This window comes from Candoia aspera, chromosome 7 (assembly GCF_035149785.1).
Source record: "Candoia aspera isolate rCanAsp1 chromosome 7, rCanAsp1.hap2, whole genome shotgun sequence".
NCBI lineage: Eukaryota > Metazoa > Chordata > Lepidosauria > Squamata > Boidae > Candoia > Candoia aspera.
The window spans coordinates 34394379-34421497 of record NC_086159.1 but is presented as its reverse complement, the minus strand read 5'-3'; the positions used below and the strand labels follow the sequence as shown (position 1 = coordinate 34421497).

At 37.5% G+C, this 27119-nt stretch overlaps 1 protein-coding gene across 2 annotated transcripts in view; it reads left to right on the top strand.

Annotated features, from left to right (window-relative positions):
- Positions 1 to 2279: 2279 nt before the first annotated feature.
- Positions 2280 to 27119, top strand: part of SCYL2 (SCY1 like pseudokinase 2) — a 33116-nt gene continuing 8276 nt past the window's right edge. The window contains exons 1-13 of one of the 2 annotated variants that reach the window (XM_063308686.1): positions 2280 to 2407; positions 7452 to 7656; positions 13714 to 13871; positions 14493 to 14637; positions 16614 to 16763; positions 18152 to 18373; positions 18575 to 18691; positions 19210 to 19335; positions 19572 to 19748; positions 20263 to 20385; positions 21185 to 21298; positions 22749 to 22881; positions 25022 to 25140. In XM_063308686.1, the coding sequence (XP_063164756.1) occupies positions 7480 to 7656; positions 13714 to 13871; positions 14493 to 14637; positions 16614 to 16763; positions 18152 to 18373; positions 18575 to 18691; positions 19210 to 19335; positions 19572 to 19748; positions 20263 to 20385; positions 21185 to 21298; positions 22749 to 22881; positions 25022 to 25140 (1761 nt within the window). In that variant the 5' untranslated portion in view covers positions 2280 to 2407; positions 7452 to 7479. The remainder of the gene's footprint in view (positions 2408 to 7451; positions 7657 to 13713; positions 13872 to 14492; positions 14638 to 16613; positions 16764 to 18151; positions 18374 to 18574; positions 18692 to 19209; positions 19336 to 19571; positions 19749 to 20262; positions 20386 to 21184; positions 21299 to 22748; positions 22882 to 25021; positions 25141 to 27119) is intronic. The other variant, XM_063308685.1, reaches the window with a different exon arrangement.

The window sequence follows — 27119 nt, the reverse complement described above, 5'->3', positions numbered from 1 at the left end:
TATATATGAAACTTTAATTTTGGATTCTAGAAAGATAATTATGTAGTGATTCAAATGTAAGAAAACTAGACAATCACTGTTAATTTTTTAAAAAAATCTTCTTGATCAATTTTTTTAATAAATGGGAAATTTAATCTAGAAGCCCTTTTTATTAGTTCTGATGGAGGAAATGGGCAGCAGCTATTAAGCTGAAGACAGAGGTATCAAACTGCAGTGTCAGATCTTTTAATAGAGAAATACTCCAAGGAATCAAAATTGGAAGGGGCCATTTAAGCTATTGAGTTCAGACCCATACTTAATGCAGGAATCCAGTTTCAATTATCTCAGACAAATGACTCCCTAGCCTTCATGTTAACAAAAGGCAAAGGTTGGACAGCCATTTGTCTGGGATGGTAAGCGGATTCCTGTCTTGGGCACAGGTTGGACTAGAAAACCTCCAAGGTGCTTCCCAATTTTCCAATGAAGGGAAGTCCACCAGTGCTGTGGGGAATTAGCTCCATGATTTTACTGGTAGGAACGTTTTTCTAACGGTCAGTTGGAATCTGTCCTATAATTTAAATCCATGTACTGTACTATGGATTTAAACAGAAGAGTGCTATAATATACAGTAGTGCTTCAGCTTTCTCAAGGCTATAAATATATAGCTTCATCAATCTCTCTTCATAGAATTTAATTTGTAGTCCTTTGACAGTCTTCATTGCTACTCTATGAATTTGTCCTAATTTCTCTGAATCCTTTATAAAGTGACTTCAGAACTGAATAGTGTAGTTGTGGGAAATGACCAAGAAAATTTGCAGTGCCTGATGTGATTCAAATTGGACATTGGTTCCAACAGTATTTTTCCGTCAATTTCATTCTATGGTGTAGGCTGCCAATACAAGCATTCTGCCTTTCCTATTGTCTTGATCTGAACTGTCTTTCAGGACAGGCATGTGAATAAATTACATACATAAGATTATCTTATAATAGGAATAACTAGACCCATGTACAACCTGGCTGCTTTGGGTGATTGTGGGATATATGTGGCTGGATTCTGGAAATGAAAAATATTTTTCTTAGGGAGGGTGAGATGCCACTAGCCTCAAAATAAATGGTGATGTGCTGTCTTTTGAAGAGGCTGTTTCTATCCAGCTGTATTAGATGACAACTTCTCTGTCTTCCAATTTGCCTTTTGGAGTAAGATTCTGGAGGTGATAGGGATATAACTAGATCTAAGATAACATGGATCATCTGGATCCCTTTCAGTCAGGATTCAGCAGGCACATGAGAAAGAAACAGCACTGGTCTCTCTGGAACATGACCGTCATCAAAACCTGGCTATGGGATTGTGCCTCTCCTTTTAGACCTCTTGGCAGCATTCAATAATTCAGCCATGGTATCCTTGATGCCATGGTACCATTAACAATGACAGGGAGGGTTGTAGGGGGATCTTTTATTTGACTACCGTAAATGCTAAAATAAGCAACTCTCCTCAGATCATATGTAGACAAAGGGCTAGATTGTCTGAGAAGCAACTGTCAGTCTTTTGAATGCCAAGCTGTTTATGCATACATACATACAATATTCCATTTATTGTACCCAAGACTGACTGACATCTGCGATCCATAAAACCTGGACTTTCTCATAATCATACTGTAGCATCAGCCCCCATGTTGATCTTCAGAATCTTGAGACAACTACATAACTGAGTTCTATCAGCAATTTCTGTAACAAATGGCAATAGCCAATGCAAGTAATGATGTCCTTGTGCAAAGTATGCATTTTTGTAATTGCATCATAATGTACAAAGTATGTAAATACATAATTTGCTTGATGCGGTAACGAAGCACATATAATTTGCCCTCCCCCTTCCTTTGGATACTCATGGTTCATACATTGCTCTATTTATTAAGTGAAGTACAACTGGCTGAGCTCACATAATATACTAAGCCACTATACAGTAAGCTAAAACCATGTCTTAGTGCAACGTGTGAAGCCAGCCTATTTGATGGGAGAAGAGCCAAAAACAGGGACGTTCAAGCGTCTTCATCTGAAGCCTTCAGCTGAGCAGTCCTGAAGGGTGTTCGCCCGGGGAGGGAACACGCCCATAACAGCCAAGAGCGCTTCCTCGACCGCCTCGCTCCAAACCCGGCCGCATGAACGTACAATCAAACTTCCCGCCGACACTGAAACTACCGTTGGCGGTGTGAGCGGTGGGCGGAGCTTCCTCCGGTACAACTTCCGGCCCCGTGCCCATCTCCTGTTTATCTGGCAGAGACAACAACGGAGGCGGGCGGCGGAAGCTAAGGGGGCGGAGTAGGACGCGTCAGGTTAGGTGGCTGAGGTGGTCGCCATGGCGTAACCGAGGGGGGTCTGCACTCGGTCAACCACGCCCCACGGTGGGGCTGTACCGTTTCTTCAGGAAGAGGTGAGCCGGGTTGGGGCGGCCTTCGCTCTCGGTGCCGGAGAGTGGCCTTAAGAGCTTGGAGCGGGGAAGGGCCCGTTTCCTTCCTCCGAATCGCACGGAGGGCCTGAACGGTGTAAACTGGGCCAGCAGGTACAGGGAGAGCTGGGTGACGTTATTCCTCACCATCGTGTTTCCTGCTAAGGTGCTTTTCTCGATCGGTCGTGAGCGACGTGGAGAAAAAGAGAAATAAAAGCAAGGATCTTTGTAGTAATAGTTTCCCGAACTAACAGGCTCTTTCGGCTAAGAGGAAAGGCTGCCCTAGCCCGTTGTAAGGGTGCTTACACAGTGAGAAACTCGTACCTGTTTTAGGCGTTTATTTATCCGAACGAATGGGCTGCTTTTTGTACATCTAGTCTCACATCTCCCCCACAAGAAATCAGTTTTTTTAAAAAATAGAAGCACTTTTGCTTTTAAATGATCAGATAGCTGATTATTTTTAAAATGGGCAGTATAAATGTATATTTTTAGAATATACAGCATATTTAGAAAGTCTGTCTATAGTATCGAGATATCAAAGGAGGCATAAAAGTAATATTGGTGAATATATTTTATATGTGTTTTAGTTGTTTGCCAACGTATTGCACCATCAGACAAAACTTGCTTGGTAAGTCTAAGCCAAAACACTTAATGGGATAGCCCTGTTTTGAAGAGTACTGCTTCATAGAAAATTAAATTCTTTACTGTTTCATATATCATGGGTCTTGTGAACCTTTTCCTGACAACTTACTGTAAGTATTTTCTTGTGAGATAGGGAAGCAGTTAAATAGAAATCACTTCCTTTAAAAGCATATCTGAAGAGCTGCTGATGTTACAGTCAAAAGAGACTTTACTAAAAGTTCCCATTGAAAGTAATGGAATTGAAATACTTATTTCCAGGCTTAAAATGCACAGCAATTTTTCCTAAATTTGCTTTTATTATTATGACAAGCTGAAGTCATATTCATTTATTCGTGATTAAGAACAATTAAACACCTTATGGCATATTTCTATTTGGATTGTACTGTTTTCAGTGTAGATTCAAACTATTTTCACAGCTATGGCATCTCTTAAGTCACACATAAAGCAGTTCTTGGAAAGCCTGTCTGGAAAATAAAGTTGGGCCTGCCATCTCTAGAGCTGCAGGCATGCTTCTTACAGCAGGTTCCCGAGCCTAACTTCAGGAGTTATAGCTGTCCTAATTTTTATATCCATAAGATTTTCTGTATCCTTAAATGACATGCAAACATTGTTCATAACTATTACTGTATCACAGAATAATTTCCATATATGACGTGTGTAAATGGAATATCACAACAATTTGTATGCCATTAACTCAAACATAGAAACATCAGAAAACAAATCCTGATCTTGGCCATGGTACTGAATGCTGCTGCTGTGAGATATAACAGGACTAGGAGGGTGAACAACTCCCATCTAGATCCCACCATAGGTTAGCCGCAACAGCAAACAACGTCCTAGGTACAGACCTTATTAAAAGGATGTAGATAATTGATTTCTTGAGAATGTACATTTGCTATTCCCTTACAGAGGAAAAAATAAACAGCTACCATATATTAAGAGTAATATTGGTATGAAAGGTAGTAGCCTTTCTCTATATTTAGTGTAAGCCTATAGAGTGTTCAGTTTAATGCTATGAATGAATTAGGCATTTACTTCAATTTTAACTGATTTAATATCAGAAAGCCTTGACTGGTGACAGTATTCTGTTAAATATCCATGGAGTAAAATAGATATGTTATCTTCATACAACATTTTATTACCAAAAAAGATGGTTCTGTTTAGGACGTATTTATCATTTCTGTAGGAAATATGGTAGGAAATGTCCTTTCATGAAAGCAAAGTTGATAGAGTTGATACAAAGTATATCTTTGTATCCTGGAAGAAAAATAGTTGAGTTTTGATGGTGAAATTATAGTAAAGCATCATGTAAACTGAAGGAAATAAATGATTATATAACATATTCAATCTCAAATACACAAATATAATCTCAACCATCCAAACATATGATGTCCTATAAATCATCTAACCCACAATCTGCTTATAATTGAAATACTGTTTGTTCAAGCCTTGGTAGATTGCTTGAAGCATAGTTTCTTGCATTGATGTAAGGAGAATATTTTATTTAAAATTAGATAATTTCTAATCTCAAAATCACTGATTAATCTCTGAGAACTCCTGAAGTACAAGGGAAGTGACAGAAGATTAGAGAAGAGCTATTGTTCCACTCTTTAAAAAAAGGGAAAGGGAAAGGACAGACCAATCAGCTTAACATCAATCTTACTGTTGTTGTTGTTGCTTGACAAAGTGATTAGATTAGTATACCAAGGTGTAAAGATGGAGTCTGAGGACTCCGAAGACGGAGTGGAGGAGAACTGGATGACAGTTGGTGAGGGGGCGAAAACCAAAGAGCCTTCAGAGCCGCTGATTGGTGGAATCTCCAATGAAGAGACTCAGCAGCCAATCAGCACTCGACAGTGGAGAGCGGCCAAGAGAGCTCAAGAGCTTGACAGGTGATTGGCTCCCTGCCGCAAATGGCGGGAAAGTCAAGCACTTAAAAGGTGCCCACACCGAGAATGGGTTGTCGGTGACAACTGTTCTCTTCTCCCAGCTGCGCTCCCATTTCACACTGCCTCAGCCGACCTACCTACCTTGTGTGATGGCTCTTCTCAGAATCCTTTCTCTGCAGCAGCACCTACTTCCTGCCTTGTCACTGAGCCGCCACTTCCCCCGGAATCTCTCTCAGCTGCTTCTCCTGCTTCCTGCTGTGCTGCCCCTGGTCCTGGATCCATTCTCCTCAGCTGGGTAGAGCAACTTCATCTCCTGTTGTGCTGCTGCGCTACTGCTGGTCCTGGATCTGTTCTCCTCAGCTGGGTAGAGCAACTTCATCTCCTGTTGTGCTGCTGCGCTACTGCTGGTCCTGGATCCGTTGTCCTCAGCTGGTGAGATCAACGCCGTCTCCTGCTGCACTGCTAACTGCCTCCGGAGTTGCTGGCTGTCACTGCGTTGCTGCTGTCTCCGGAGTTGCTTGTGCCAACAAGCTGATTTGTCTCTGCTCCTTGCCTAGCTGCTGAGTGAGTTCAGTCCTCCAGTCTAGTTATACTCCTGCCTTGCTGTTGGTGATTCCAGCTAACCAGTTCAGTCTTGCCATTACCTTGCTGCTGTGCAAGCCCAGTTCCAATCCAGCTGTTTTCAACCATCCTGTCACTGGTGACTCGGTCTGTCAGTCTGGTCTAGCTCCCTGTCTGGTGTCAACAACGCCAGTCCTTGACTCCAGCCACACTGACTGAAATCCTGCTCACACAGGATTGCAGTTGTGCATTAATTTGTAATAAATAAAACCCATTAACACCTCTTCTGTATTCAGTCTAGTTGGTCAGAACACAAAGGAATGCTGTAGATTAGTGTTCCTAAACTTCACTAAGGCACTTGATAAAGTTAACTATAGCTGCCTTCTTGATAAAATGAAATGATGTGGGATGGATGGTCCCACTACCAAATGGATTTGCAGTTGGTTGAACAACCATACCCAATATGTGGTCCTTAATAGACCTATTTGTCACAGAGAAAATCTATGTATGAGGTCGCTAAAAGTCTACAACAACTTGATGGCATATAATCAATTGATGGACCTGTGTCTACATGGAGAGAGGTATGCAGTGGGACACCTCAGAGTTCTATTCTGGACCCAGCGCTTTTCAATTTTGATGACTTAGACAAGAGGAAAGAAGGGATTTTGAAGTCAACACTTCAACACTGCAGAGCCGGGTGGGGAGAAACAGCTAACACATCAGAAGACAGGCTTGAAGTACAGATGGTATCTCTGCAGTGTGATGCAGCTGCCAAAAGAGCCAATGCAATGTTTGGCTGCATCAACAGGGCTATATGTTGAAATTACAGGAGGTAGTAGTTCCGTTCTACAGTGCACTGGTCAGACTGCACCTAGAATGCTGTCCGGTTTTGGTTACCACAGTACAAGAAGGATGCTGAGAAACTGGAAAGTGTGCAGAGAAGAGCAACAAAGTTGGTGAAGAGATTGGAGGCTAAAACATTGAAAAATGGTTAAGATAATTAAATATGTTTAGCCTAAACAAGAGAAGGCTAAAAGGACATGTGATAGCAGTCTTTCAATATTTGAAGAGCTGTGACGGGGAGAAGGATGTGGATTCATTCCCTGTGATGCCCCAGAGTAAGAGAAGAACCAATGGATGGAAGCTTTACAAAGAGAGGTCCAAAGAGAGGGGAATTTCCTAACTGTGAGAGTTATCAACAGTGAGACAGTCTGCATCCTGGAGTCGTGAATGCTCCATCACCAGTTTTCAAACAAATATTAGACATTTGTCTGGGATTGCCTGAGGATTCCCTAGACCTGAGTGGGGTTGGACTAGGAGACATCTTTTCTAGCCCTAAGATTTGATATTTGGGTATACGTTGTAATGTGTGTTTTTTTTTAATTTAATATATTTATTTATTATATCAACTCCAAAATATTAGAAAGGGCATTGAAACAGAATATAGCAATTAATCTTCTATATTAATTCTAAGTCTTTCGAACTTTTTTTCCAGCATAGGCAACAAATTCAGTTCCTGAAATCTCTTCACCATTCTTTCAAGGAAAGGAAAGTTTATTCAGATTAATAGATGAATTTTAGCAAAATCTCTGATATAGACTTTAACTGATACCATAACTTAGACTGCTGAAGTCATATGCATGGTCTGTTTATTTTTGCCTTGTTAGAATATAGCTCCTAAAAGGAGCTGATATTTTTAACCCTTTAAACTGTGTTAACTGTTAGAACTAAAAAAATCATTTCTTATATTGACTGCTTCAAAAAGGGATACAAAAATACGTTAAAATTCATTTTTATTATCTGGGACATCGTTTCAATAAGCATTAAGAGTGAATACTATTTAGAAAATCTTGTCTTTAGTGAGTAGATAATGTATATGTTAATATTTGTGTTAACAAAATTTCCAAAATGGATTTTAAGAATTCTTTCCTTTGTAGGCAAACAAACTAGATAACTGTCTTAACAATGGAGCTGATGCTAAATAAATTGAAGAGCACTGTTACAAAAGTAACTGCAGATGTCACAAGTGCAGTCATGGGAAATCCAGTTACCAGGGAATTTGATGTTGGTCGGCACATTGCTAGTGGTGGCAACAAGCTTGCTTGGAAAATTTTTAATGGCTTTAAAAAGTCAACAAAACAGGTAAGCTTTTTGGAAAGAAGTATGTATAATCACAATGGTGTTTCAAAAGAAAATATGTAGTTTAAAATGGCAGAATAAAAGAAGTTGACTATGCTCACATTATAATATTTATGAAAGTGATATTCATATATGTTCCTGTTAGCTGCAATATTTAAAAGTTATGAGAAAATTACAGAGAATTGAATGTTCTATAATTTCTTAGACTACAATCTAAGGCGGATGTCTATCTGTAAGTAGATATATGAAGTCTCTTCTAATTTATCTCAAATGTGTGTGCTTACGTTGCTATCAAGTGTTCAGATATCAAGAAGACACCTTTAGTTTAGTGTAGTGTTGTCACGTTAATCCTGGTGGTCACAGGATCAATTCTCTCCAGTTTTCTTGGCAACATTTTTGGAAATGGCTTTGCCAGTACCTTCATCCTAGGCTGAGAGAGATTGATTGGCCCAAAATCACCCAGTTGGCTCACCCAGGTGCCTAGGCAGGATTAGAACTCAGTTTTCCAGTTTCTAATCCAGCACCGTTAACTGCTACGCCAAACAGTCTCTCTTTATTTTAGCCTCATATAACCTAAACTTTTAAGAGGACTGCTTCCTAGTTATTTTCCCCTTTTTTGTAATGCCTAAACAAGGCTTCTCTCTCCTTTCTTTCTTTCCCTATCCAGTTACCTCTTCCTGTCATTTCATCTCCAAGCAGTTTTGTTATCCTTTTTGATCCAGTTACTTCTTCCAGTCATCTTCATGATTTTTATTTCTTTTGTTACTAGAAATAAGGGAATATGTGCATACTTCTGAATTTTTGAATGGTATTCACAACTGGCCCTTGAAGCAGCACCCTCGCGGTCACATGATCAAAATTTGAGCGCTTGGCAGCCTGCCTGCATTTGCAAGTGCAGGGTGTGCTTCAACTCTACCACCTGCCTATCTCACCTCCATCTATGCCCTTTTGGCCCCCCTGCCCTCCACTGCCCCTGCCACCCTGGGACAATGGAGGGCAGGGTGGCCAAAATGGCAGAGATGGGGGAGATCGGTGGGTGGGGGGAGTTGAAATGGGGGCAAGTGCAGCAGGGTAGGAGAAGCGTGAGGTCCTTGCCTAACAACGGCACAGTCCTGTCCTAATGACTGCAACCAGAACTACCGGAACTGCAGTCACATGACGTTTTACCTAATGACTGCTTTGCTTAGCAACAGAAATTCCAGTCCCAATTAGGGTTGTTAAGCGAGAACTACCTGTATGTGAGAGTGATTATGTATAAGTTAGAGTTACAGAGAGGATTTAATAATTTTATAAATAAGATATTTCATGTCACATGTAATTTTTAATTAGTAATTATTTGTTGTTCTAGCCCTGCCCTTTTTAAAAAATATTCACAACCATATCTCCTTTTCTTTTGAGGGTAGGAGTTTCTTAAATACCAAATTATTTCTCCTTTGGATAAATATGAAAAAAACCTTGTGCAGCTTTTCAGGATAGAGCAAAACTATTACCAAGAGTTGCAGTTAAAATCATATCCTAAAAATATTTGGCAACATCCTCCTCTGGATTCACTGAAATCACATTTTTATCAGTTATTTTTAAAAGTTTGTTTCTTATTTGCTGATACTTAACACTGAGCAAATGGATAGTTCTTAAGCATGCTTATCTTCAGGGGGCTTTTCACACTTTATAGATAATATATTTGTTATTTTATATCTTCTATCTCCCACTTATTTCTTATGAATGGAGTTAGGATCACTCCTACATCCCTTTTTTGCTCAACAGAGGGTTTCTCATTATGTTTGTGCAGTTGGTATGTATTGGCATGCTGCCACTGTTAAACTAATATTTGTTATTTCTAGGGGAACTCAGGAACCACGTTGGGGTATATTGATCAGAATTTCAGGCATTGGTTGGGAGGGATGGGACTGAGTAACTGTGACAAAGAACCAGGAATATGCAATTCCACAGCCAAGCTAAAAATACACTATTTTTATTTGGCTTTGATTTGTGACCAAGAGTTTTTATAGAAACTATTATTGCGTATGTGTCCCATGTCCTAATGAATATGTAGGATGTGGCTGAACACAGTGAAGAGGTCTAAACCCAGTAAATATTTCTGGAATATAAATGTATTAAATATTACCAGGAAAAGTATATTGAAACATGCTGTTTATTCTGACTTTCCCTTTGCACTTTCATTTATGTTACTGAACTCTTCATCATTTATTGGAAAGTATGTACTTTCTGTGCCCCCCACCACCACCACCAGTCCCTTTAGTACTGGATCTCATCCATGAAATTCCTAGGCATTATATTTTATGTGGTGGGTGGAGTCATTTTGTTACAGCCATTGATGCTGGTGCCACTGTTTGCTTCTGTGGCCAAATGATTTTTCTGGTACAAGAGTGGAAGAGTTTTGTCTCATAGTCTTTGTATTATGCATCAGAGTATTGGCTGTTGGGTATTTCAAAACACAAGTTTTGCTTTGTGCAACTACATTTCTCTCTCCCTGATTGTTAGACTGTATTTCTCCATTTTGGTCCTGCTACTTGTCACTATCTGTTCAACAGTGCATGCTTATTGTTTCTTGTGAGCTTGAATGCTCTAGTTTTTTCTCTCTGTTGATATACCAAACCTTAAAAGTCTTTTGCATCTTTTGCTGTTCATTTACAAAATATATATGCCACTTTTTTTTTTGCCGAAGAACCATCTGCTAGCAATTATAAAAATTAAAGTTGCATGCTTTCTTTTAACTGAGATACCAGGAGCTTAAATTGGGGTCTCCTACCTGTAAAGTATATGGTGTAACACTGAACTATTGTATTTACCTTTCTTTTCTCTACATCTTACTCTCCCTCCCACAGACACATTGTACTAGTTATATGGTTTGCTGCTCTTCTCCTATATAGCTGTACATTCATGACTGATTATCTGAAGAAGTTGTATATTCTTCAACTGCTTTTGTTCTGTATATAGGATTTATATTTGTGCAGGTTACAGCAATATTTAGCCATGATTTAGTCACCTCCAGTGTTCTCTGGGATTGCTGTTGAAGAATGGTCAAAAGATTTTTTTTAAATCCTCTTTTCAGTTCATATTTATATCAGGCCAGTTCTTTCTGCACTAGGCTGGCTTATTTAAGGAGCTGATTATTGTGTATAAACTGCAGTGTGGCTTTTATATCTAAAGAGCATCTCTTGTATAAATCTCTCCATCAGTTGTCATTCTTATTAGAAAGTTTGCTGTACTTTCTGTTACCGAGAAAGGTGAAGTGTAGAGTTACAGTATGCAATACAATCTTCAGCTAGTTGCTTTGTTAATACTCAGATAGTGAAGGCCTTTTTCATTTGCCAAGCTTTTAATAAGTTTTAGTTGTGTGTTAATTTTGATTATTATCTTTTAAATAGTGGTGGAAATTGATTGAGGTCTCTTTTTCACCTTTATTTGTAAACTGTATAATATCTGCCTATGGATTATGGAGACACAACTATAAAATAAATTATGCGGTATTACTTCTGCCATTGGTTATTTGAAGCACTGTATATGTATGGCCTTAGTAGGTTTGTTTTGATTGAATAATGAAGGCAGCTGGTGCCAGAAATTCTAGGGATGGAATGAAGGTATCTGATAGATACTCTTACAACAAAGCCATTGTTCTGTTTCCTCTAGTGCTAGATGATCAAAGAATCATGAGTAGATTATACTTACATTGACTCTGGTCTAGTTGCTACTACTGCTGAAGCTTTTTGAAATGCTCTGCCTGATGATCTGTGAGATGGCTGTATAGCACTTCGGATTTGAAAGGAAAAAGGTGGTTCAGAGCACATAGGAATGCTCACATAGCACCTTTCAGCAAGTCCTTAAAGCATTTGAGTCTGTTCCTGGGATCACATTCATTCTACAGCTGCAGCAAGGTCTTGGGAAAAGGCATATCTGGTTTAAAGAGTCACTGACTGGTGACACGTATGTGCCCATGCATGCTCTGAACCACCTTTTTCTCTTCAGATCCAAAGCACTACACACCATTAACCTGTGAGAAAAAGAAAAGTATACATCTAAAAATTCAGAAAATACACACTTATGAATGATTGACAACCATTTTCAAAGCTTTAATAGGGCTGACAATACCTAGAGAGATCTGGCTGAGTGCCAGATATCAAGAGAGTTGTTCTGTCATACTTTACTATGTTAAAATTCCAGTGAACCTTTCAGTGTAACAGAGTTTAGAAGCTTTTGAACTTTTAAAAGGTATAACTGATTATCTGTTTATTCTATATTTTACATTATAGATCTTATCAAATCTAAAATGTAATATATACTTATAATTTCTTAAACTCCAACTTCAATAGTCATAACTAGATTTGGTAAATTGACCTAACTTCTCAAATATGTATTAAGTAATTACGTTATTACATTAGGAAACCTAGTATTTTTTTATTATCAATTGATATTACAGCTAAAAAACTACAGTTACCCCTCACAGTTCACGTATCATAGTTTTCTTTGCTAAACTGTGATAAAAAGTAATTTAAATAATCTACTTTCTTTTTGTTTGACAGTTATTTTGACATGGGCTATCCATAAATAATGTGTTCTTTGAATGGGTAAAACCAAATATTCTAAAGGAAAATTGCATGGTAAATAATAGCCTGAAACTTCAGTTTTCATTCTTTCATATTGTCACAGCAAGCTACAGTAACAGCAAAATGATAACCCATGTCACAACTTCATTGTACAAATGTTGTGATTATATAATAATGTCATGGCATCTGTTACAAGTACATCAGCCACTTCATTTGTGCCATGATGTCATAACACACATTGTCATTTGGTAACTTTGCCTCTCCTATTTATAAAGAACTACACAACCCGTGACCCGTTGGACCATAGTTGCAGAGATATTTCCTTACCAGATTCCTCAATGCCTTCAACAATGGCAAAATTTCTAATGTACTGGAAAAGTTCTTAAAAATTCAGGGAGACATTCAGAGATGTACCTGCCTTGAAAGTAGCCAGTGTTGAACTGTATAGCTGTCAAACATAAGGAGTTGACCACAGGAAATGTTTTATGACATTTTGTATTATGTCATAAAATGTTTTATAAAATTTGCCAAATTTCTATTCCATGGGAGTTATGGGTCCCAGATTTTGGATGATTCCAAACTTACATTCTGTAAGTTAGCCCATTTGAGGTACCTTGATTCAAAAATTGTTGCCCTACGATGCACCGTTTTTTCCAGTTAAAGGTTACAAAGTATCAGACACAAGAGTTTTAGTAATACATAGATTAAACCTCAGATTTTTTCATTTATTGTTTATTACTGCTGAATAAGAAAATTCAAAACTCCTTTTTTAAAATGTATTTTTGATCTCTTGAGAAATATAGTGATTACTATGAATAAAATCAAAACAAAATCTGTCTCCGTTGTGTCATGTTAAAAAGACAGTTTTTGAATTGGCTAAGACTCATATGATGCTATGCCTTTCATAGAAGGATGTAATACAGGATCCTCAATATCATGTGTGGAACAGTGTTTCCAATGTCTGGGAAAACTCCCTTTTCTTGGAGAAAGCATACTGCTAATGGCACAGGAAGCATCAAAGTTTTTAGTAAAATCTACTGTCAAGCAGTCTGCCTTACTTAATAATTTATCTAACCTGAGTAGGCTTTATTTACATACTTGTATCTAAATGATAAGATCTATATCAGCCTTGCTGATGTTTCTGTTAAAATATTTAAGGATACCATGTGTAAATTTAGAATCCATATACTTTTAATGAAAGCTTCCTATCACATGTAGAGGAAAGAGAAGATGACAGAGAATCAAGTGTCAGAGCATAAGGCTTGTTTTTTTTTACTTAAGACGTAGCTTGAAAAGTCTGGATAGTAATGCCAGTTTAAGTGTGATCTGTATACAAGATGGCAGTTCTCCTGTAGTGGTAAATAACTTGTTTTAAAATAAAAGTCATCAAGAAGAATTATTTTAAAGTAAAGTATTAAATGTAGTTTTACTTTGGTAAGATATGCATAAAAATATAAATGGGTTCACTAATTATATTTGTATACTTTATGTTTAGGAAGTGGCAGTCTTTGTATTTGATAAAAAACTTATGGATAAATATCAGAAATTTGAGAAGGATCAAATTATTGATTGCTTGAAACGAGGAGTTCAGCAGCTGACAAGACTTCGACATCCTCGGTTGCTAACTGTGCAGCATCCACTAGAAGAATCCCGGTAAAAAATTCTGTTGCTAAAGTAGTGATAGATTCAGTGCAAAAACTAAAGTCTGATAATTTAATTCTGATGAATTTTGAAAAGTTAAAACCAAAGTGCAGTTTATAAGCTTAGATTATAGAATTGTAAAAACTGGATTCTTTTTCAAATATTTATATAGATTTCTAAATACGATAAGGGTTTACAACTTATACCCATATTCTAAATACTTCTCAAATATTTCATACCCTGTTAATAGGAAATGGGTGATAAAATATATGCATTTAATTCAGTTCGCTTTCTGTGAATGCAGAGTTTTATGATCAAAAATCAAAGGTCCTATTCAAAGTAATCAGAAATTTCATTACATTTTGTTCTTTTTCCAGGGATTCTGAGAAGCTTTCATGGGCTTTTATTGTGGTGTTGAATCTTGCAAAATAATGTTGATTTGTGGTATTTGGGAGCATGATATTTGCTATTAAGGCAAATATGTTTCAATTTGGTATCTTATCGTACTGTCTTATGCATTTTCTAGCTGCCAGTGTGCTATACAACTTATAAATTACCTACATTAGTGTACCTATCCCTGTTTTAAATTTAACATTTGGAGTGTTCAGTAAAGCTATTCTTGTTTTCTTTTAGAGACTGTTTAGCATTTTGTACAGAACCAGTTAGTGCAAGTTTGGCTAATATACTTGGTAACTGGGACAATCTTCCTTCGCCCTTACCATCTGACATCAAAGAATATAACTTGTATGATGTGGAAACGAAATATGGCTTACTTCAGGTATATATTGACTTGTATATTTACATTAATATTCCAATGCATCGGTAATTGTAATACATTCAAAATTATGTGTGTGTGTGTCGGTCTATAAATGAGTATGTATCTTCTAACTTTACCAGCCTGAATACAGGAGGACTATTGCATGACTGAAGATAAAAGGTGAACATATTTGAAGAAGTGCATCTTGCAGCATTTTGCTATACTGTGCTCTATTTTTTAACACCTCAGTGAGTTCCATATATAAATGAGGCACCTAGTTGACATTTTTTTTCTTTCGAAAGAAAGAAAACAGTAAAAATGCTGTTTACAGTAATATTTATAATAAAATCGTACACCAATTCCTTCCATGTTATAAAATAATCTGCAAGTGAATTCAGACATTTTAGATGCAAGTAGTCCTTGACTTACAACCATTCATTCAGCAACCATTTGAAATTATTACGGTGCTGAAAAAAGTGACGACCAGTTAGTCGTAAGTTATGGCTGTTGCAGCGCCCCTGTGGCCACATGAGAAAAATTTGGGTGCTTGGCAGCCCACCTGCACTTAGGACTGCAGGTGTGCTTCAACCCCCCGCCTATCTCCCCCCCATATCTGCCCTTTTAGCCGCCCTGCACCCTGCCTTGTGGAGTGGCAAGCAGTCCCAGAACCGCATGGCTCTGGGGCTGCTTGCCACGCCCCAGGAAGCCACAGCTGTCCCAGCCCAGTCCCAACCACAGTCACTCTCACTAGCTTGCATTCCAAGACCCCTGCCGCCCTGCGCTCCGCTGCCCCAGCTCACCTTGCCATCTTGCTCTCGCTGCTGATGATGTGTGCCTATCCTGGCCCTTTGCACCAAGAAGCCCCTTTGCACTAAGCCAGCAAAAGCAAGCCCCTTTGCAAGTGGTTTCAACTGGAGCAACCAATTCTTACATGTGGCTCCTCGAGCCAACCCCTGGCCCTTTCCCATTGGGCAAAACCACTTCCTGCCTTTCCCATTGGGAAAAACTGTGTTCCCCAGCCAATGGCAGGGAGCAGTTTTGCCCAATGGGAAAGGGCCAGGAGTTGGTTCAGGGAGCCACGTGTAGGAATTGGTTGCTCGAGAAACCACTTGCAAAGGGGCTTGCTTTTGGCAGCTTCATGAGAAGGGGTTTGCTTTTGCTGGATTGCTTTTGCCAGCTTCACACAAAGGGGTTTCTTGGCACAAAGAGACAGGCTGGACGCGTCTCATCAGCAGTGGGAGCAAGAAGACAGCAAGGTGAGCTGGGGTGGTGGAGTGCTGGGTGGTGAGGGCGACCGGCTTCCTGGGGCATGGCAAGCAGCTGCAGAGCCACATGGTTCTGGAGCTGTTTGCAGCCCCACAAGGCAAGGTGCAGGGTAGCCAAAAGGACGGAGATGGGGTGGGGAGATAGGCAGGTGGAGGGAGTTGGAGGCAGTCCCTTACCTTACTGAGGCTCGGGGCTGGGAGGGTCCAAGCCTGAAATGGATTGGATTTGGTTGGGTCCTCGGCTAACAACCAGTGAAATTCACTTAACAACAGCAAGAGGAATTGCCAGGATTGCTGTCACTAGGCGATGCAGCCACTTGATGTCTCGCTTTATGACTGCGTCGTTTAATGACAGAAATTCTGGTCCCAATTGTTGTAAGTCAAGGACTATCTGTATTTAAAAACTGCAGAGTCCTCAGATGCTTTCAGTTCTTAAAAGATTTTGGGAACTCCTCAATAGATTATCTTGTTCAGACAGCTTGGTAGTTTGTATCCCGCTGTCGGTATTCTAGGGTTTTGTTAGATTGTGTAAAAATCTTTCATGAATAAGGAGGGTTTAAAGAGCTAATTACAGTTGGTTGGTTGAGCAAGTGTGCCTTGGTTACATTATGTGGGGTAAGAGTATTGAGCTAGTAGTTGTAAGTGAAAACAAACACAATCCATCATAATTAAGTTTCAGAAAGCTGGAAAAAAAGATATTCTCACAAGAATATAACTTGTCCTTCCTAACAGGTTTCAGAAGGCTTGTCATTTCTACACAGCAGTGTAAAAATGGTCCATGGCAACCTTACTCCTGAAAACATAATTTTGAATAAAAGTGGTGCATGGAAAATTATGGGATTTGACTTCTGCATTCAGTCTATAAATCCATCTGAGCAAGAGGTAATAAAATGTTTAATTTGTTCTTTTTCCTAAATGAAGCCCAGCTGAAGATATTAAAAATCTAATGCTTAGCTGTTCTAAAGTTTTAAAAGTTTAAAATGAGTCGATTCATAAAGGATGGTACCTTTACTTTACCAGATATACAAATATCTTGACGTTGGATAAGATTTGTGATTTGTACATTTTAATACAAATTTAATTTATGACATTTGAGGAAGATGTGGAAGGTAGGCTACTGACTATTATTTATTTATTTTATATTATTTATATGGCCACCTATCTCACGCAAGTGACTTTGGGCAGTCCACAAGGTTAAAACACAAAACCCCACCACACATAATCCCCCAGTGCCGAAGGATAATGAGTAACTCCACTCACCATCGTAATAACAGAACTCATCTACCCTTCTGACCAAAATGTCTAGGGAAACAGCCAGATTTTCAGTGCCTTGTGAAAGGCTAACAGGGTTGGGGCCATCCAAATCTCTGGGGGGATGCTGTTTCACAGGACAGATGCTACCACTGAGAAGGCATCTGGGGAATAACAAGATGGCATTGTTTGTTTGATAGAAGAGATGTGGAGCATGTTCTCTGTACTAGATCTGGTGGGGCGAGCAAAAGCAATAGGGGAAAGGTTGCCTGGCCCTATGCCATAGAGGGCTTTATAGGTGATGACCAGCACCCGGAAACCTATTGGCAGCCAGTGCAGCTGACAGAGCATAGTCATAACGGGAAATACAAAAAACTGCCCACGCCACTACATTCTGGACCAGCTGCAGCTTCCGAGTATTCTTCAAGGGCAGCCCCATGTAGAGGGTATTACAGTAATCCAGATGGGAGGTGACTGAGGCATGAGTCACCATAAGCAAGGCCTCCCAATCCAAGAATAGCCGCAGTTGGTGCGTAAGACAAATTTGTGCACAACCCCCCTTAGCCATGGCTGTCACCTGTTCTTCAAGTAGGAGCGAGAGTCCAGGAGGATTCCCAAATTGTGCACCAACCCTGACTGGGAAAGTGCACCCCCATACAGAGTTAAAGATGGAAAATCCCCAGAGTCAGGTGGCCTTAAAATCCATAGTGACTCAGTCTTGCCATAATTAACCTGAAGCCTATTCTCCCTCATCCATTACATATCTAACCTAAAATGAAGTAGGCTGGTATATTTATATATGTTATATGAAGGTTAATTTTGCTTTTTTTTCACTTAATATTAAAAATGTATATCAAAAGATTAAATGAATTTAAAATAAAAATGGGGCATATGTCTGTTAAAAATACAGATCTAAATATTTTTAAGTGTTAAGGTTTTCTGAATATTAATGGCTAAAGTAAATTTGTTTTAAATTTTATTGTTTTAAAAATGTGACTTCACTGCTCTTCTTATTGCAGCCAAAATACTCTTCTAAAGAATGGGATCCAAACTTACCATCTTTGTGTCTTCCAAATCCTCAGTATTTGGCACCAGAATACATCCTTTCAGTAAGCTGTGAAACAGCTAGTGACATGTATTCTCTAGGGGCAATTATGTATGCTGTATTTAATAATGGAAAACCCATTTTTGAAGTCAACAAGCAAGATATATATAAAAGCTTCAGTAGACAGCTGGATCAGGTACATTGCAAATTTGTTAACATGTATTTTCAAATATTTGTTTATGAAATAATGGCCTGTTTCAAATATTAGACCTGATTTGTGAGCATAAAAATTGTATCTTGTATCTGATGAAATTCTAAGCCAGAAAGATGTTTAAATAGTACACATACTACAGGCTGGATTTTCTTTTTTGTTAATGATGGCATGTGTTATGTACAGCTTAGTCGGTTGAGTTCCAGTAATCTACAGAACATCCCAGAAGATGTCCGTGAACATGTAAAACTCTTGTTAAATGTCACTCCTGCAGTCAGACCAGATGCAGACCAAATGACTAAAGTGAGTAAATAGAAGTTTCCTTGAAATAACTGCAGAACATTGATGCAAAGCCTTCAATTGTTGTAATAAACAATAAATATAGAGTTCTAAAATGTTTTGTTAAAACATTATGGTTTATGGGAGTTTAATGTAAGAGATTAAATTTCTTATATTGGCAGAGTCGCTGCTCAGTAATTCACTGGAATTGTTGTCTGACCGAATATCTTTTTAGAGACTTATTACGTAGCTGTCTAGAAAATAGGTCATGCTTATGAAAGTACAAAAAGAAAAATATCTATTTGGTGTCAAGTGCCGTCCTGGCAGTTTTACAGTTCCAGTTTTCTTTTTTCTTTTTCTTTTTCTTTGATTTGTTTATTTGATTTATTTAATGAAATTGTGTAGTGCCTAACTCCCAGAGACTCTGGGCAATTCACAAAATAACCTACTAACATTAATTAGAATTAAACACTATTGTGCTTTTAATAAGTCAAATATATAACTTATTTATCATCTCAAAAATCCTTTATCTTTATTTTTAGATACCATTCTTTGATGATGTTGGGGCCATGACATTACAGTACTTTGATTCTTTATTCCAAAGGGATAATCTTCAAAAATCACAGTTTTTTAAAGGGCTGCCAAAAGTTTTACCAAAACTACCTAAGGTTAGCAACTTCTAATATCTTAATAAATACCTGCACACTATATTGTAGATGAAATGTGCATTGCTCTGTAATAGCTTCATTTTAGGACTGTGATAAATGTTTCTGATTTCACACGTTTTACAAAAGGGAATTGTAGGCTGTACCAATATATGAAGTTATTTTTGAAAAGTCTGCATTTTTTATTTTAAGATTTAAGATTAATTATATAAATCTTATTATATCTTATTTTCTTTCAGCGTGTTATAGTGCAAAGAATTTTGCCTTGCTTAACATCTGAATTTGTAAATCCAGACATGGTACCTTTTGTTCTGCCTAATGTTCTGCTCATTGCGGAGGAATGTACCAAAGAAGAATACATAAAACTAATTCTACCTGACCTCAGTCCTGTCTTTAAACAACAGGAACCAATCCAGGTACATTTGTATCTAAAGCATTATTCTTGTTTCCTGTTGTTGAACATGTTGTATTTCCCATTAACTACTGACAAAAATGTCTGTCTACATGCCTTAAAGTCAGATTACACTGACATGCTGAAAAGAAAAGATGGAACTGTTATACCTTCATAAAATGTATTCAGTCTGTAAAGTTTCCAGTCAAAGTTTATTTCAGAACCATAGCTGTCATTCCCTGGAATAGATTTCTGCCAGGTGAGCAGACTTAGTTTTTAAGTCTAGTATATTGCATTTTGTGGATATACTACATTCTGTTACACATTCGAATAGTACATACTGGTAATTTCTATTTTAAAATTGATGTTCTTGTTTTCCATGCTTACAGGCTAGCAACATGGTAAGTGAATGTATCCGCTATATTTACATTGACATTTGAGTACAGACTGGTACCAAATGTTACTCTGAAAGCTATTCTGAATTAGTTTGATTAACAGAATATCAGAAAGTGATTTTTTTATATTACATTTCTAAACAGATTCTCTTGATATTTCTTCAAAAAATGGACCTACTACTAACCAAAACACCTCCAGATGAAATAAAGAACAGTGTTCTACCAATGGTTTATAGAGCCTTAGAAGCACCATCAATTCAAATACAGGTCTGATAACTACATATTTTGTTCAACTTTGCTATAGCTGAAATATATTTGGCATCTTTGAAAGATTCTCTTATCCTATCTTTATTTCTTGTATTTGTTTCTATCAGTCTTTAGAATAAGCTCTCACAAAGCAGTAAAAAACATTTAAAAAGCAGTATGAGAATAAATTTGTAATTCTTGCATTTCAGTACTTAGTTTTGGAGTATCACTTTTTCTTTTAGCATTGAGTATATTAACTGATTGTTTTTCAGCCTAGGTCGATTTTCTAAGAAAGGAAGGATGAAAAAGATATTCTTTTCTCTAGAATTGTGTAAAATGTTTTGAGGTTGAAATGTTCTGATCCTAAACATATCATTCTGATCTCCAAATGCTCTGTTCCAGTTTCACAAGTTTTCCAAAGTGAGGGCATACCGTTCCAACTTTACTGGAAGTGGTCTGGCCTCAAAGCAGGCCATTCTGAACTCCATTCACAATTGGAATGGTCCATTTCAGTATCAGCTTACTTCCTGAAAGGGTAGAACAACTTGCTCCAATGTCGGAACATTTCAGGTAAAGTGAGACTGTTCCAACCACAAAACATTTTACATGCCTGTGCTTCCCACACCTCACACTGCTCTGTCCCAGAAGTTTAAGTCTCTTGACTAGCTTGAAAAGCCTAGGTATAAATTTTGTTTTAAAATATTAATCATTTAGTGTAAACAGAAATTGAAAATGATAGCTTGAAAATTACTTTTTTAAAAAGTTAACTCTAACCTCATCCAATTTTTATATATGATGATTGTAGTACTTTTATTTGCAGGAACTCTGCTTAAATATAATTCCCACATTTGCCAACCTTATAGATTATCCATCAATGAAAAATTCGTTGATACCAAGAATTAAAAATGCATGTTTACAAACCTCATCTCTTGCTGTAAGTTTTTAATACAGAAGTCTTTAAAATTGTATATGTTCTGCTTTTTTTCAGTTCGAACAGTATTTCTTGGTTTCTGGTGGTTTTTTTTATTTTAGCAAAAAATGTTTTGTTAATATATAGCTAACACTTGAAGAGTAAAATGGGACCTTACCAATAGTCTCAACTTTACATTATTATGCCTCCTACTTCCAAGATCTGTGCCTCTAAAGCAGGAAGAGCTGTATGTCTTTCTTAGGCTCTCCATACAACACAGCCTCAATTGTATAGGATTTCTAATAGCATAGGGACCCTTCACACAGTGATATTGTTGTACTCCTGAACTTTGCAATATCCACTGAATGTTCACATATTGGAATTGGCTCAAACTACATACACAGATATGTATTGAACAAACAGATGTTGGTGTTTTCTCAAATTGTATTAGATATCCACATATAAGGAAATCATCCAAATAAAACTAGTAGAATTTAGCAGTTTAGGGATTGCTGGAATTATCAATGTAGCAATCTTTAGTACCTTTAGCTTCATGAGATTCTGTCTAAGCTCCATTATGACAGTTTATAAGGAACAAAATTGTTTAAATTTATGCTACATCTGATGTCACTTTAAGCTGAACCTTAATAAAGTATTGGCTGTACCATTTAATAACATTTGTCTGAGTCAGTTCCACAATTTGTCTGTTGAGGAAAGTGAATATCGTTTTCATATTCGTTCAAGCCGCTGCTTGCATAGTGGATCCCTCCCTGACTTGGCTTCTAAGGATTTCCAAAGGCTCTATCCTATCAGTGAACATCCAGACTATTAATACTTTTCCTTTCAGGCAGAATTTCCCAACACTTCAAAAGAGGCAGAGATGTGATCCCTGCTTATATATTTGGACTGATTTTAACAACTTTCAGCTGGTATCTGATAGTATGTTTAGGCAAGCTGATTAACAAAACAGCAGTTCTGCAGCTACAGCAGTTCTTAGATGAAATGGATTGTTACGATCCTTTTCAGTTTGGATTTAGATCCAGATTTAGCACAGACTTGTACGTAAGCCACCTTGAGCCATTAAGGGTCTGTGCAGCATATGCATTTTATAAAGAAACAAACATTTGCCTACTTCATAATATTAGGTAACCGATAGGATGCAAGAAAGAAACAGCAAAAGGTCTGACTCTTGGCAATAGTCTCATTTTTTAAAACTACTGCAGAATTTTTTACTGTATTTTTTCATGCAAAAAATTGTTTAAATTATATCGTTTCTGAAGCTTCCCATGTAAGAGTAAGTTTTCACTGCTGCTTTGTACAAATACACACACTGTTTAAGTCTGGGAAGCAGATATAGGACTGCACATCCCATGTACACACATTTTTTAAATGTTTAAAGAGCTTGTTTATCAAAGTTCATTTTAAATTATCTTTATTCATAAAAGTTCAGAGGATTTGTTTCTATATTTATTAGGTGCGTGTAAATTCCTTAGTCTGTTTGGGAAAAATTTTGGAATACTTGGATAAGTGGTTTGTTCTTGATGATATTCTGCCTTTCTTGCAACAAATTCCTTCCAAGGAACCTGCAGTCCTTATGGGAATTTTAGGTAATGTGACTTTTCATTTTTTGTATTGCCTATAGTAATTCCTCTGCAGTACTTTGGTATAATGATTCAAAATCAATATATTTATAACATGACTCATACGTGTATAACTTGCTTAGTTTCCCAGTTATTTTCCTTTCAGTTCAAACTCTGTATCAACGTATATCAGTTACTCAGGAACATACAATTATTTCTAGTTGCAAAAATAATTAACTTCAGCATCTTGTTGTCCTATCCCCTCACACTAAAAGAAATACAAAACATGTTGCATGCAACTATAAATGTATAAACAATTTAGACAGTCCTGCTCAAATTTGAGTTTCAGTGATCCTAAGTGAACAGAATCCCTACGTGAATCAATCTCTTACCTTGTACAAAGTTAAACACGAGATCTTGCTGCGACTGTAAACACATGTTTAATGTTTATGTGCAGTTGTTTATAGATTCAAAATTATCTGGTCACCTGTCTTGTGTCTAACCTGCATCTGCATAACCAACCTACCTCCCCTGCTGCCCCCCTAACTTTCTGGCCCACCACAGTTTAAATCCTACATCAGTCTAAGGATTCTATGCATCTGATGAAATCAATTGCAGATGCCTTTTAATAAAATTTGTTGATCAGAAAAGATCCATCTGATTTTTTGCCACCGTAGGATAACAGTTTTCCTCCTGCAAATCAGAATTAAAAAATAATAAATGTGGCAGGTTCAGAAATTTGGATACTCTTTCAATCAGTATTTTGTAACATCTGATTTGGCAGACATAAAAACTTACAAACATTCTATCTAGTCAGCTAAGAGTTTTTCTTTTTCTTCCTTCTGGAAGTTTTTGCACTCTTCCTTGCAGAAGTCTACTAGTTAAGGAAGGTCTCCTTGTATGCATTGGATTATTGCCTTGCAGATTTTCAATAATATACAAGTGCGGGAACTCTGCAGTCCATATCAGTACTTTGTCTTTCTTTCCTGCAAGTGCTTCATGGTTGATTTGGAGGTATGTTTGTGATCAGTTTCGTACTGAAATACCCCTCTGTTTTCAGCTCCAGTTTCTTCACTGACTACAAAACTCCACAGGACTTTGTAGTCTTTGCTACTCCAAAAGACACTTCCCTGCATTTTGACCCAGTTTCTCCAGAGATATGGCCAAATGCTTCAGAACTCAGTTTAGTGATAGTTCAGGTTCCAGTTATAGCCCAGCCTCTTGCTCAGAAGACTTAGCAAGTTGGGCTCCAGTTCCACTCTGAGATTGGTAAACTTATAATGCAGTTAAAACAAGTCAAAGCCTCTGGGCATGATCTAATCCTGCTAAATTACTGCATGCCAGCACCAAATGGGAAGTCCCCGTTTTAGCAAATCTGTTCAAACACATAGATCTTAGTTATGTAAGCAGTAGCTCTAGACAGCTAATCAGCTGAACTTTTCAGTAGGTTTTTACGGTGATCTGTGAATTCTGTTTTGTAGATCTTACCAGTTTGGGGACAGCTCTAGCAGAGATTTTTCTTGGTCTTCCAGATCTTCCCTTAACATCAATAACTCCATGCAGCTTCTATTTCCTAATAATGTTTCCTGCAGTTGAAATTACCAGCTGAAGGTGTTTAAGAGATTTTTTAACAGAGTTCCCCTACTTTATAAGAGTGAATTATCTTCATTTTCAAACGGGCAGAGAGCTGTTTAAAGGAGATCATGGTTGCTGAAAGTAGATAGAACAATCACAACCTGAGATGTTAAAAGTGTCAGAGTGTTCATCTTCACCTAGCTAATTGTAGTAAGTGAATCATCACCTTTTTCGGCCTTATTAACAACTTTAAAAATTGTGTGAATAAATTGGAAGGGTGTCCAAACTTCTGCTCTTGCCATATTCACTGTTATCTTGCTTGATTCTGTAAGCAACTGCAGATAAAAATAATAAACATGCTTTCAAATTTGAAGAAAGATGTGTTTATGTTACGTAGAGATTGTGTCAGCTTCTATTCAGTTGAAACACAGTCTGACCAGTGGTGTGTGTATTTTTGCATGCAGCTGTATATGTAAGTGCAATGGATGTTTGCAGTATTTTATTGAAGCTAGTCTTGTGCTCAGAGTAAAATATAATGATTGCAATTCATTATAACAAGATCAATAGCTAAACCATTAATGTTTCGTAACAGGTATATACAAATGCACATTTAGTCACAAGAAGCTGGGAATTACAAAAGAACAACTTGCAGGAAAGGTGCTTCCACATCTGATTCCCCTTAGCATTGAGAACAATCTTAATCTAAATCAGGTAGGATGATTGATCATCTTTTCACTAAAAAAAAATACAACATTGGAGTTATTTATGAAGAATCCAAACCTTGGATCACAGCTGAGATGTTCATTTTATATTCCACTATGATGCATTAAAGCTACTGCCAGTGTTTGTTGCAATTCTACAAAAGTCAGGGGAACTGAATTGCTTTTCATTTAATCCCATAATTTCTTTAACAGTTGTTCCAATTTGGAGCCTTCTTTAAAGAAAAGATCACACTTACCTGCACAGGTTGTTCTTTTCTTTTTCTGTTTTTTTGGGGGGGAGGTTTGGGGGATTTGGAGGGGTTGGAAATTATGAAAATTATTTCATTACAGCATTGGTAATGTCTGTAGTCTCTACAATGAACTACAATTATGACAACACACAGTGACATCAGTGGTGCCATTTTATACTTGCCAGCTGATGTCTGATGCAAGCCTTAAGTTGTAGTTGTAATCATGGCATTACATTCATTTGCTCCCTCCCCTGCAAATGCCCATGGATATATTTTGACCTCATTAAGGGAGAATAAATGCAATGGTGTTTGTAGACAAGCAGGCTGAAAACAGAAGGAAGTTGATGATTTGAATGAAAAGTGTATTACTAGGAAAGAAATCTGGACAATTTCAGAAGGATGGTGTAAGGACTCAAGGAGTTGTAATGAATGCAAGATGAGTTAAACTTTATTTCTCTTTTGCTCAATTGGCAACAATATTACAGAAGATGCAGTGACCTGAAATGGTTGATGTTTGTGCAGAGACAGATTAGACTTCCAACATTTTTCAAACAAGCTAAAGAAAGCTAACAAACAGCACTAAGCACTGGAGTAAGGCTGTGATATATTGCTTTATATTCTCCAAAGTTGTGATCACTGTTAAAAATCATCCACTTTATCAAGAGACTAGACTTGTCAATCACAAAACAACAAACCCTTGTCCTCATCCCTGTCCACACTTAAATCTTCTTTATATAGAAAGCTTGAAGAGAAATATATCAATTTCCTCAGACTCATTTCCATGTCCTAATATCCAAATCGCTAATACAGTTTCAGGGTCCAGGTGTGCTGAACACTTTTTTTGTATGCCATTGTTGAGTAATAACATTAAATTTATTTGCCTGCAGGTTTTTGGAATTACCTGACTAGGGGAATGTTAGGAGAGCTGCTTCAGACACATACATACTGTACATACATACATATGTACACATGTGTGAGAGACTGAGAAAGAAAAACATTGGGCACAAAAGTGTTTGAATTATTTGGGAAATACATGTAAAAACATTTACATGCACAGATGGTATTAAGTAAAGGAAGTAAGAGAATATTTGTAGCTCAGGTTTGAACTGGGGAATCCTTGGGGCTCTCTGAGCCTTGTTGTTTTCTTGCAGATGTTTCATTGCCAGACTTGGCAACATCTTCAGTGCGACACTGAAGATGTTGCCTAGTCTGGCAAAGAAACATCTGCATGAAAACAACAAGGCTCAGAGAGCCCCAAGGACTCCACAGTGAAGGAAATAATTTAAGTGTACCTTGGTAACAGTTTCACAAGGCAACTTGTTATTTTTTATTATTTTAAGATTGTACTATTTTTAGACCTTAAAAGCTGCAGTGTTATGTATGCTTATATGCATACATACCTATCACCCTATTCCCTTTCACGATAAGCAATGTTTTGCAAAGTGCAGAAAAAGAAGAAATAGTAAAGAAAGGAAATTAGAGGCAGATGATAATAGAAAAAAAGAAGTTGAATAATCTAGTTTACACCAACAACATTTGTGATGATTCCATACTTTTCTGTCCTTGCAAACCATTCTAGCTTTTATGACATCCATATCCCAATTAGTATGTTACTTTTTTTCTTGAAACTTCTCAGTTCTTGTTGAGATTCTTATCAACTCTATCCAACCATTACTTTCTTGTTTCCTTCCTCTTTTGTTTTGCAATTTGATGCTCATTCTTTCTTCCAGCTTCAGTT